The sequence below is a fragment of the Pipra filicauda genome, unplaced genomic scaffold (genome assembly GCF_003945595.2).
Source record: "Pipra filicauda isolate LSUMZ 115617 unplaced genomic scaffold, ASM394559v2 scaffold134_size1991817_pilon, whole genome shotgun sequence".
Taxonomy (NCBI): domain Eukaryota; kingdom Metazoa; phylum Chordata; class Aves; order Passeriformes; family Pipridae; genus Pipra; species Pipra filicauda.
This window is the reverse complement of record NW_024103818.1, coordinates 751,433-765,047: the sequence shown is the minus strand read 5'-3', so window position 1 is coordinate 765,047 and position 13,615 is coordinate 751,433. Positions and strand designations below refer to the sequence as shown.

The 13,615-nt window shown below is 34.1% G+C and overlaps 1 protein-coding gene across 5 annotated transcripts in view; it reads left to right on the top strand.

Moving 5' to 3' along the window:
• DPH6 (diphthamine biosynthesis 6) overlaps positions 1-13,615 on the top strand; it is a 197,082-nt gene that overhangs the window by 30,236 nt on the left and 153,231 nt on the right. For all 5 annotated transcript variants that reach the window (XM_039378310.1, XM_039378311.1, XM_027736479.2 and 2 more), the window contains one exon: positions 13,297-13,370. In XM_039378310.1, the coding sequence (XP_039234244.1) occupies positions 13,297-13,370 (74 nt within the window). The remainder of the gene's footprint in view (positions 1-13,296; positions 13,371-13,615) is intronic.

Sequence of the window (13,615 nt, the reverse complement as noted above, 5' to 3'; positions counted from 1 at the left end):
CTACGTGTGCTGAAGTCCTGCTTCCTGGGACATGGCCAGACACAGCTTGCTAATGGGGAGTAGAGAATAAACCTTGTTACTTTCTTCTTTGCTTATGTGCACAAAAACTTTCACTTTTGCTTTAATAAATTGCCTTATCTCAACCTGTAAGTCAGTTTCCATGTTATTCTCTCTCCCTTGTCTGGGTGGGAGGGAAAGTGATAGAGCAGCTTGATGGGTGCCTGGCATCCAGCCAAGGTCAACCCACTACAATCCCCAAAGAACTAAATGCCTGCGTGGGGTATGCAGAGACATGATATAATGGACTGCATTAAAGTTGACTCTGTCATCCCCACATCACCACTGGCGAATCAGAGCTCAAATCAGTCCAGCAGTTTAATTACCTAGGTAGCCTCATCTCCTCGCATGGTAAGATTGATAGAGAGATAGACAACAGGTTAGCAAAGGCATACGGTGCCTTCGGAAAGCTTCATAAAAGAGTTTGGCGAAATAAACACCTGAAGAAAAGTACAAAGATCAGTGTTTACAGAGCCATTGTGCTGTCTGCTCTCTTATACGAATCTGAATCATGGGTCATCTACCGCCACCACCTGCGTCTCCTAGAACGCTTCCATCAACACTGTCTCCATACAATCCTAAACATTCACCGGTCAGATTATGTGACCAATACATCTGTTCTAGAACAAGCACCAGTCACAAGTATTGAGGCCATGTTGCTGAGAACACAGCTGCGTTGGGCAGGGCACGTCTCAAGGATGAAAGATCACCGCCTCCCTAAGATCCTGCTCTATGGTGAACTTACCACTGGCTGCCGCAAGAGAGGAGCCCCGAAGAGAAGATACAAGGACTCCCTGAAACAACATCTCAGCCTTGGCCACATTGATCACCATAACTGGTCTACTCTGGCCTCCAATCCGGAGGTCTGGAGATACACCATCTATAACACTGCTGATGCCTTTGAAAAAGCACGCAGGATCACCCTTGAGGAGAAAAGACAACACAGAAAGATTCGTGTCTTGCAGAATATACCACCCAAGGAGTCTTTCTACTGTGCCTTTTGCAACCTGACATGTCTATCTCGTATTGGCCTTTTTAGCCACCAGTGTGCTTGCAACAAACGTGGGTAGAGCCCTTCCCAAATCTTCATTCGCAAAGCCTAGCCATGATGATGATGATGAAAGTTGACTCTCATAGGTCTGTAGATATATAGCCACAGTGTCAATGTGAAATCATTGCAAAAGCAAACAAAGGTATTTTAAGGATAGGAATAAAACAGACTGCATGCCCTGCTGAAAACTTCTTTAGGCTTTTTGTCTTCATTATTGGTAGAATACGTCTTTTCCAAAGAATGAATGGTGTTACTTTGCAGAGCTTGCAGAAAGTATTTGACCATTATTATTCTGGGCAAGCCACAGTTATACTGTCTTTGGCTTTAATGGAGGGTACCAGTAAAAGATACTAAGAGGTAGGAGAGACACAATCTAACACAACATTAATTTCAGGAATATATTTCCAACTTGTCACAGGATGTAAAAGCAGAGACACTTTTTCTGTAGCCTTCATACCAAGTCGAGCCTAATCAAACTATATGTTGAAGAATTGAATAAAGATTTAGAGAGAAGCTACCTGATCAAATTCTCTATAGAGCAAGAATCTGTTTGCATCAGATTAACCACTTGGACCACTCTGAGAAAATTAAATTTCTCAATTCATCTCATGAAGTGGCAACATATGCTGTTGCTGAAGAATTCCACACCTCAAGTAATGGACACACATCAGTTCACTGCTGAAGACACAGATTGTTTTCTTACATTCAGAATGCTACATTATGTCCAATCAAAGATCTATAAAAGTTGTCTGCTATTAAAAAGGTAGAATACTTTCCTGGTATGGTTGCTTACATCAGAGTACGTACTAGTCTGCCAGATATTGTGATAGATGGCAATTTTACTCTTCTTTCATTAAAATAAAGTGAAAACCCTTAATGCAGTGCAATTAAGTGGGTGTTTTGAAGTTTGGACCAGTCTGGGAGCTTCTGAGACTTCTTTCAGAAATTAAAGAAATTCACAGTCTTGTTGTACATACTTGTAGCTGCAAGGACAAATGCCAGAGAATTGTCATAAATTGTCCTCTCCTCGAAGACCTGTAATCCAGTCAGTTTATACTCTGTAAATTCTTCTTTATTGCAGTATACTCTTAGAGTAGAAGGTATAAAATGGGAATTTGGAGGCAATGTGGACCTCCCGTACTGGGTGTAACAATTTTGCAACACATCCAATGTGCTTTTACAAAGTGGTAATATTGCATTATTTGTTTGGGATATATTTTTAGTTCTTTGCCTGTATTAATTGCTTGTAATTATTAAGCTTTAAATATCTAATGTAGAAATGTTTTTATTGTAAATGCAAGAATGTTGTCCTTAAGCTGTTGTTCTGCCAATTTACAAAGGTAGACATAGACAACTTTAATCGATTTATGACTTTATGTGGCTGTAGCTGAAGTGTCTGAAATGCATTCATTCAGCATATATATGTTTGGAACTGAAATTATATAGAAAAATACTTGTTTCTATTGTGATAAGAAAATATTGGGAAGAACCCTTGATTCTTGCTTCTAAGCAATTTAATGAAGAGTAAGATTTGATTCTTCATGTAAACTCTCTAAAGCTTGTCGGAGAGTATATTTTGATATTGTTTTGGAATGTTTCTCTTATGACTTGGAATCATTGCTATCATTTTAGTAATGCTAAGTGACCTTGTCTTTTTTTCAAACACGGTGATGGAAAAATAATCCAAACAAAAACACTTTGAGAATTAAACCTGAAAATCATGGCGTGGCATTTTGTGCTTCACTGCAATCTGGGAAAAATGTTGCTGGAAGTTGCAATATTTTCACCAATAGGAGTAATTGATGTCATAGATAAGGAGCATAAAATAACAGTGTTTTCACTAAGCATGTGCAGAATTCTCTATCTTTTGCTCAAGGAGTTTGAATCCTCAATGACTTCTTGTTATGAGAAGTGCAGTGCGGACACTGGAGTTTTGGAATAGTAATTATTGTGCTAAAAGGTCTATGTCAGTGCTTAAATTTGAAGGGGATTGTTGTTTCAAAAATTAGCAGAGAATGCATACCATTGTAAAAAGTGGTGGTTTTATTTTTTAAGGAATATTTTGTCAGGATTACTTTAAGTTTGTAAAGGCCATAGAAGAATTTGACAATCGTGAGTATGCCTTCTTTTAATTCAGTTTTATTCAGTGCTGTTTTCTCATCATTTGAACATAAAAATTTCTAGGATCAGTGATATTTACGCAAAAAAAAGATAAGGAACCAAGCTATATTAACTTAATTTGATGAAAGAAAATTCTAGTGTTGCATTGTTGAGATTCCTAACAGTTTTAAAGAATTTCCAAACCTTGTTGACTTTTGGAGAAGTAACAAAAATTGTGTTGAAGATTAAAGGAGGGTTTTTGTACTGTTCCAAGTACAAAAAGAAAGAGGCCTTTCTTTTAGACTTGTGTTTCCAATAGACTGTTTTCCCCCAGCAAAATCTTTTAGAAGTTCTGTGTTCTGCTTTTATATAAGGAAGAGTGATGACAAGATCAGAAGAGCTGATTATTGGCAGTACAGATAATAAGAATATTTTTGGGAAAGTTTATCTCAAATATGTTGTCATTGGGAAAAATTGAAATTTGCAGTATTTATTAGAGATCTTGTATGATGTTTTGTACTTCAGAGTCAGTGCCAAGATTATCTACTCATAGGTGTAATAGCAACATAATGACTTAATAATTTGAAAATGTGTATATGAAATTCTGAAGGAATTGTTACAGTGATACAATTTGCAAAGAAATGTCCACGTATAGCAGAACAAGTGACATTGTTTCATACAGAAAAGGCTGAATATTTGCATGCTTACAGAATAGGGTGGTTTCCTAGTGACAGCAATGGGTCAGTGTAATGTAAATCTTTCCTTTAATTCTCTTGTGTGTATGTGGGTGAAGAATAATGTTATTAAAGCTGGTGAGGTTGTACTATTAGTATCACAGTAGGCCACAGCTGCCTTACTCCATTGCATTATGCAAATGGAATTAAAGGTTTAGGTTTCTCCAGTGTCTTTAAGAAGCAAGAAAGATGAAATTGTCAAATAACCTTTAAAAGAAAGTATCCTTAGCTTTGAATATAATGTTTTTATTATTATTATATGTGTTAATATATACTTCTAGAATGTTTTCAGGTGAAAATTGTCCAGCTTTCCTGCCAGCTGACTTTGGTTTGTCCATAGTGACCTACAGTTTCCCATTAGAGTAATACCAAATGAAATATAGTAAATCTTACTTTCTCAAGCATGCCTTTCCTCTTACACATTCATTATCAGATAATTTCATATTTCAATAACTCATGCCAATATAATAATATTTGATATACTTGTTTTATATTAAAAGAAGAGTTTGGCAGTTTGAGAGAAGATACACTTTTAAACTAAAAAACTGTGGAGGCAATCAAAGCAACAGGGTTTTTTGTAAGTTGTCCATCAACACTTAATTTTGAATTTATTAATCAATTAATACTTAATACTTGACATGTACTTTAGCATTATAGTTTTTGTGACAATTCAGGAATGATTGCAAATATTTTGAATGTTCACATTATAAATTAGTTTAAATGTTCATGTTATCAGGGGACATAGCTTAGCATAGAAGTAAATGTGAATTAACTGTTGGTAAAAGTATGAGTTAAGAATCTCCAGACTTACTAGTGAAATTTCTGCTTTTTCATCAAGGGACTGTGAGGTTAAAACTTTGTTTTTCATGTCCATCATATTACATATTTTTTATTCAAGTACTTCAGATTACTGAATGTGATCGATATTTCAGGCAATTAGTAATGAACATTTTTGAGAATGTTTACATGACTTGTTCAAATATTGCATTGAATAATTTTATATATCGGTCAACCTTAAGTGAAAATTTGTTTCCCCTTATAGAATGGGATATTTTGCTCCAGTACAGTATGCTCCAGATGCTATTTCTTCAAGGCTAGAAAGCTAATTTTGACAGCTAAATTTTGGCAGAGAGTATGATTTATAAATACTTTCAGTAGCTCCTTCTTACAAATACTGGAAGTTTCGAAAGTCTAAACATTCAGTATTATAAAAAGATTTACTCTAAGAGGTAAAGGTTGTGTACAGTTCTTTGGAGTGAAAGTCATAAAAGAATATTAGCAAATTGTCGTATTCTTAAAAATACTTTTCCTTTTAAAGTAACTAGAGTTCACTGGCAATGTAAGAATGCATGTATATCTGTGTGTGTCTATTGATGCACATTACATAGATTTCATAAGTATGAAGTGCAGATTTGAAAGATGTTCTCAGCCATAGTCATGGGAGAATGAGTTATCTAAGTGTATGAAAACATATCTACTTATCATACTTGTTAGTGACAGTAAAATTGACTTCTTTAATCTGAAATTCTTATATGATTTAGAATGTCTTAAAATAAGCAGACAACTACCATTGTGACATCTAAGAGTTAATTTTAGAAAAATAATTTATTTTTTTTTTACATTTCTTTGCTCTCAGAGAGCTTTATTCTTTACATGAAAACATAAGGGTGGAATAGAACATTTGTTTCTAATGGACAAAATAGCTCATTTTAATTTAAGAGATTTTTCTTCCATGGTTCTGAGTCTTGTCCTGTTGCATGTGATAAAAGGACTACAAAACGAAAACTCATTATCATGTCTTGTCATGCCTAAAGTTTTTCTTGCTCAAAAAGGACTGTTTGCTTCCAGAATTACTAACAAAAATCAAATTACTTATGTACCTCAGTATTTGCTAGCACGTGTTCTGAAATACCTCATTAAATAACATTGCTTTGGCAATACTCAAATAGAAATAAATGAGACTAGACAGTTAATTCTTGTATGACATTTTCCTAGAGAAGCTTCACTGAGTAGAAATCTGTTAATGAGTTGAATGATTCCAACTGTGGTGTATACCTCAGATAACCGGAGCAAACTGTAGAGTCTGTTCAGAGTTTGTTTTGTAGATGCTGTACTGGATCTGTGTTTTGTTGGTCTTCATTGTAGAGAGGTAAATTGCCATTAGTGTCTAGAAGTTGGTCCGTATGAAGGCTGTGTGGTTGAAAGCTAATGCAGAGCCTGGAAAAAAAGACCTTGTGTTTACATTCAAGAACTTAGTTTTTCAAGGCCAGCTTTTGGCTCTTATGGTTTGTTAAAGATACTATTTAAAAACAAGAAATCCAAGAGTGAAATTCTGCCTGTCCGAAGTCAGAATATGATGCAAGTGAACTGAGTTGCATTATCTAAATCATGAATCTTCTCTTAACAAGAAAATACAAACTAGTACTCTTTCGACCTTTTCCTTGATTCAATAAGTGGTTTCTCTTCAGCAAGACATTGATCTGACACATAATAATATAGGTCAGTACCTACCTTCATAACACAAATACTTTTTTTTAAATTTTTTTTCATTCTGAAGAACTCACACGTGACTGTATATGTTGTTTTTTAAATCTGATCACAGTGTTTGACTATTAATTCTAGATAAATATGTTTACTCTTGGTTGCAAAATAGTTACACTTAAAATCACCAATACTTATAATACCCAGTCTAGCATGGGAGCAGAAACATGTATGTTTACTTAACTGTTTTGTAGTTGTTCATTTGCATGTTGTTGTTATAATGTAATATCTTTTATTCCATCTGGAGTTGACTGTTCATGTTAAATTTAATTATTAAATTAAGTAATCAGTCTTTGTTGAGGTAATTTTGTAAATAAGATTTCCTGAAAGAAGCGTCTGCAGGCAAGTTCACTCTGCAATTATTTGAATATTTAAGAGTTGGAAGTCCCAGAGGTGAAGCAGACATTTATTTGGCACCAAATCTCTGAACAAAATGCAATTTAAAAAAAATTTAAAAAAAGTATTTTTTGTTCAGCTGCAGACTTTTGCTTTAGTGTCAAAGACTGTAGCTTCTGTGGATGGAATGTAGGCGTCAGTTAACAGTTACTCAGTTAACTGATATAGAGAAAACAAAAACTCACAGTTCTGTAGAAAAGTCCTTTAGGTAGCCTTCACAATACTGCTATTGTGAAGTCTATTGATTTTTATTTTAGTATTCTATGGGTTTTGATAAGTATATCTTAGTATTCTATGTTTTTAATAGGTATATCTAACTATATGAAATGTTGCTAAATGCACTGGTTTTAGTATGACTTTTTTTAATTGGGAAAAAATGAATCAGTCAATCTACATTAAATAATTTAGAAAAAAAATCTTGTGAAATAGTATGGTATCTACAATGATATAGAAACTTCCTTATATTCTATGAAAATAGTTACTATGTAAGATAGTATAAAAATAATTCATTAATATTTTGTAATTACTAAGACTAATTGTTCACTTTATAAATGCAGGTAAATGGAGAATCAGGATATCAGGAAAAACTGCGTTTATGGTGCGGTGTATGGCTATAGTGGAAGATTTTCCTAGTTTTCTGTTTCTCCTTTTTAAAATATAATTCTAGCCTTTTGAATTGCAGTATTGTAATACACTTCTGTTTGATATTAGACATTGAGAGTGGTATTTCTGTCTCTTTTGCTCTCTTTCCTTTTTCCTTTGCTGTGGTGCGTATGTGCTTATGTGCAAAGAAACGTACCCCTGCACCATCTCCTTGAATCTTTGGCCTTTCCAGGTAGCAGGAAGACTATATACCAATTAGATGTGTTTATTATGAGATTATAATCGAATACTGAAGGCTGTGACTGAGAGCTGAGGAATACCCTCTACACTGAATTAATAGATTTTGTGTGCGTTTGCATGCAGTGTTTCAGTAGTTGCATTTGCAAAACTCTTGAAGTTAGGCCATCAGTTTTGCTTAAAGATGGTAGTGTGCCTGTCTGCATAGGCAGAACATTCATAAAAATGTATTCAATTAGCTTTTAAAGTGGATTGGTTACATACTGTTATCGTCTTGTATAGATACTAGTATTAAAAAGTAATTTACTTCTCAAGCCAGTTAAAATAAGCCCACTGAAGGAAGACTACCGAAGTTCATAATGAGAGTGTTCACACTGGAATTTTATGTGAATCCACATTAAATTAATTTGCACTGTTTTTGGAACTACTTCTTCCTAAGGAATGAAGGCATGAGATAAACGTGCTTTGAGGTCCCTATGTAGAAGACAGAAAAGTCTCAGATAATGTGTAGTGATCTGCAAGACTATGTGATTCATAGCTGATCTGCAGAACCTTACCAAACAATGGGTTTTCAGTCTGACATAAGAGTTATTATATCCTTATGTCTCAGGGATATTCCCATACTGTCTTTGATTACTTACAGCTGCATCTGACAGGCATATCAAAGCTTAGAAAAAATCACATACTCTGAAATCACTATAATCAGTGATCTTAGAATGTTTCACAAATTATAAGGCAAGCTCATATTTAAGAATTTTCCACTCAAATAATTTCAGAAGCCTAAAAGTCCTGTTACTAAGGTATATATTGTCAGTCACACACCTGCAAATATGTTGTGTTTTAATTTGAATTACTCATACAAGCTTTAAGGAGGATAGTAATTGGAAAGACAATTTCATTTAGAGATAATATATTTTATATCTTGGTCATAAAAATGAACTCTTGTGGCAAATCTGTGAAGCAAATGTTAAAAATTAAATCTAGTTTAACCATTCTTCAGCTATTTATACTTCAGTTTCTTGCGAAGATCTTTTCTAAACAATAAATTTTTAGGGATATTTTGCATTTTTCCGAATGGCAGCATTCAAATTTTCTTGCAATACACATGAACAGGCATATATAGGCACAGGTCTACCACTTTCCTTTCTTTGTTATTATTTTAGCTGTTGTATGCAATATTTCATATAAGAGAGACATTATTAAGGTGGTGAATAGTTCTGTGCAGTGATATGCTTAACAGTAACCTTTACTCATAATCTGATATTGTCTGTATGTCTTATTTTGTTCAGCTTTCTCTGGCACTGATGAAGCCTAAGGCTGCTGTTTCTTTGAGTTGCTGATAATTTTTTATCTGATTAACTGACACATTTAGTTGAAATCCGACACAGCCCTTAGGCTGGGCATGGATTTAATTTAAAAAGTATCAAAGGTTTGCACTGTGTGCTGTTTAATCATCATGTTTATCAGGCAAAGAAAAATTACTGGAAGGACCATAGGGAGAGGGTTATCTTAAGGAGCAGTAACATGGGAAATTGATAATAACTCTGAGGTAATTTACAGCTAACTTTTATGTTCATTAATATAACATTTCTCACTAATAGTTACAGTGCATGTAATACACTAATTAAACTGAAAACATTATCACTGATTTTCTTTTTTGCTGAACTCTGAGAGGGTCAAGTAAAGACATTAAAATGTGAAATTAAAGAAAACCTCTGTACTAATACTACTGCAATATATATTTTACTTACTAGTAGAATACTTCTGCCAGCATTGTATGCTACAATGCATATGTAGACGTTTCCTCAAAATAAGCAATATCCTTAATTGAATTTCAGTCACTGAAATAAAAAAAAATCAAAATTGAAGCAAGAGTCTGCTGGTATAAATTAATCTTAAATTTCTGTTTATATTTTACTTTAGCTGTGAAGCAGTATGTTGGAATTGTTCATTGGTATAACAAAGCCACCTTAACAACCGCATAACAGTAAGCATACCCATTGCGGTGCTGTTCTGGAGCTTTCGTAAAAACGTTAAATTTTTTATAGTATTTTCTGACAGGAAATGAAGCTAAAAGTAATTTATGATATGCAAAGAGCAGCAATTTTGAATTTTGCGATTCATTAAACTGTTTAAAATAATAAGTAACTTTAAAATTAGGATGATTTAAACATAAATTGTACATTTTAGTACAGTTACATTTGCAAAGATCAATTTGGTATTCTAACACAATTGTTCGTGAAGATTATTTTTCTTGTCCTGTGAACAGGAATAAATTAATGGTTATAACAAGATGTACAATAGTGGCGTAATTTCACTTACAGTTAAAACATAGCTAATGATTATCTTAGGTACATTAAAAAAAAGCTACTAAAACCTTTGTGTTATTTAGTTGCTTTTTAAAAGTTTATTTTTATACCCGCCTTTTGAAATTAGTAGTTTTAGTAGTTCTGAAGGGGAAAAATAAGTTCTAAGATGTCATATGAAAAATAAAAAGTTTGTTAGCATCTGTATACATCTGTGTTTAGCATCTCTTTTTTCACGTATATTTCATACATTGTGTTGTCATACTTTGTGACAACTGTCAAAGTGTGTACTGTAAAAGTGCTCTCTGTATTATCCAAATATTTCAGAGAAGCAATTTATTTTTATTTTAGACAAGCCTATTGCACTAGCAACATACTAGTAAAGTTTTGCATAGTTTAAATAATCTCATAAATTTACAGTACATGATGTTTTTTATAATAATAATAAAAAAGAAACCACCCAAACAACCCAAGGAAAAAAAACGCCCTTCTTTATTAACTTTCCTCAGACATTTTTCTGTCCTCTGTTACTTTTTACATGATAGAGCATCTAACATCTTCCCTTCTGAATTTCCCCAAATTTGCTTCCTTGGCTTTTGAGTTCAGTGCAGATCCCTGATATTTAGCCTGCAGATGTCAGCTTGCTTTATACGTGCAGTTTTGTGAACATGCTTTTTATGGGACCAAAACTGATCAGATTCCATGTTAAAAGGTGAAGGCACTGTTGATTCTGGTGTGGATTCTCTCCTAACCGTGATCAACTCTAAGTCAAACAAAAATGCTGTCTGTTTGCAAGATGTCCAATAACTTTCCATACCAAAGAGTAAATCCAGTGAGGAACAAGTTTTCAGTTAGTACTCTTTGCGTGCTTCAAGTGCTGAGCTGCATACAGTGTGTGGCAAGTTGAGGAGTTTATGAAGGTAGTTAGACCGTAGTTTTTTCTGTTCCACCTCATAGTCCATCCTTCTGCCTTTCAAATCTTCTTATTTCTTGAATTTGTGCCACTCTAGCCTTGATTTATTGAGCTGGACAAAATAGGGGGATTGAATTTATTACATTTCATGGTATGTAAGTATATTAACTAGTTCTCCCACTTCAAAGCATGTATTGAGTATATTGATGTTTCTCCTTGTGGAATCTGCTGTCTGGAAATTTATGTTTGCTCTTTACCATCAGAAGAACTAAATGAAAAGTGATGATGGTGAATAACTTGCTGTGAGAATTCTTCAAACACAAACGCTAACCACAAGTGCAAAATGATACTATCTACTGCCATTTCAAAAGATGTTTAAACCTTATGTATTATCAAAGGAAATAAACTAGAATAAGTGCAGACAATCTTGTATGTTATTATTTAAATCAGATTTAATGTAGGTTTTAAGCAAGCAGCCAATGACAGTCAATTTGTCAGAACTTTAAAAATAGAATGAATAAAAAATATTTTTATGGCTCTGTGAGCTTGTTAAAAAAAAAGTCAGTTACCATCTTCATGCAGGAACAGGAGATTCTGTAAATCTGTGTATTTGGGAAATTACAAATTAAAGTCCTACAGGTTTCACTGCATATTTGTTTATTATGAGGATATATTTTTTTTTTAAAGTTTGTTATATAGTTACTCTTGCATCTCTGATCCACCTATTTATTTCCTGTTCTTAGAGAAAGAAGACTAAATATACTGGAAATATATATAATGGAGTATAATGATCTGCAATGCATTGCAATAAATATTATCATCTTATAACATCTTATTTGTTTTGATAAGAAATGTTTGTGTTATAAAACAGGTTGCTCAGAAAAGTTGTGGGTGCCTCATCATTGGAAATGTTCAAAGCCAGTTTGTGTGGGGCTTTCATCAGTCTGATTTAGTGGAATGTGACCCTTCCCATAAATGAGGGTATTGGACTAGATGATCTTTAAGTTCCTTTACAACTCAAACCATTTGATGATTCTTTCATAAAAGAATGTGGAAAACTGTATATGATATGTGTATCTATGTAGCCATGGACATTAATCTAATATCCCTACAGTATAATTTTGAATAACACACCTTCCGCATATTTTTATTGATAAACTGGAAATTAATATTAAATTCAGTACCTCATCAGGCAGAGATGGATTTGATTTTGAAATTTTTAACAATGGTGTCGTTTCACTTGGGCTGCGATTTGGGTAAATCATTTACCAAGACTGACAAAGATAATGGCTTATTCTTTGTTCCCCACCTTGGCCAGGCAGCTGATGTGCATGTTACAGTCAGAATTGTTCCCACCTTTACCATGCAAGGCTTACTGGTACGGTCAGGGAGGCTTCACCACCCAGCTGATACACTTCACTGCTCATCTTGCTCAGTCAGGCTTAGCAGGAGCTCATGAGATCATAGAGCAGGCTCAAGGAGAAAGGTGTAGAACAGGATGCATCTGTATATAGTTGGAAATTTTGTGGTGAAATTTTGCACCAAACTTCACAGGTTTGCAGTCTAATTGAGCAGGTCCAGAAAGTAAGTCATATGTTGTAGTCATGATCAATCTTGGTTAAAAGAGAAAAACAACTTTTACTGAAGTCTAGATGGAGCAAATTTAGGGAAATAAAGTAAACTCAGCATGTTGATTGGGACTTAAACAATTTAGAAATGCAAGAGCTCACAAAATATTGGAACTGTGCATTTTCAAATATTGCATTCTCAGAGTGTTTACAAGAAAACAAAAAGTACTGTTTGTTGGCTTAGGTAATTGAAATGAAACAGAAAATGTGTCTTGGGAAACTTGTTTTATAGCAGAAATTTTAAAAGTGATGTTGAGTTAGTTGCCTGTGAGTTTTCTTGTTCTGGTGTCAGGTTAAAATGATTCATTGCCCAGCCTCTTGCCTGCGTACAGTGACAAATACCAACAGTTTAATTAATCGTCATGATTGTATGTTGCTGATAGTTATTTTTAGGTGAGATAGCTAATACCTCACTTATAGTGAAAAGCTGGAAGGAATTTTCAGCGTGTCAGGAAAACTTTAGGATAATCTGTTAAATCTGATACTTTTCAGTTACCTTGGTTATTTCTTCAGTAAAATGGTTCTTGATTTGAGTAATTGTGTTAGACAATTAGTAGGTCAGCTGAGCTGCTCTCTTCTGTGCAAGATCTGCATTCCAGCCTATTCAGTTCCATGTACTGGACACGGAAATAAAAAATCTTATTGGCTGGTTCTGCTAGTGGAGATACTGAATCTCTACAGCTTAAATCATCATATACTGCTGTCATTAATATTCCATGTCTTTTTTCAGGACAAAGAAGGAGTGGAGGGTGTATCTGTGGGAGCCATTCTTTCTGACTATCAGAGAGTTCGAGTTGAAGATGTGTAAGAAAATATTAATCTTTTTGAATATACATAATTTGGAAAGTGCTTGTCTGTTTTCTAACTCAAATTTGGAGCAGAGAGAGTTGCCTTATTTCTCATGTTCTATGACACTCAATGCACTCAGTTAATATTGGTATCTCTTCTTTTTTTTTTTTTTTTCCCTAAACCCATGTGTTCATTAGTAAAAATCTAGAGGGACTATACCAGATTTTTTGATTGCTTTTCAGGTCTCTCTCTGGATCTGT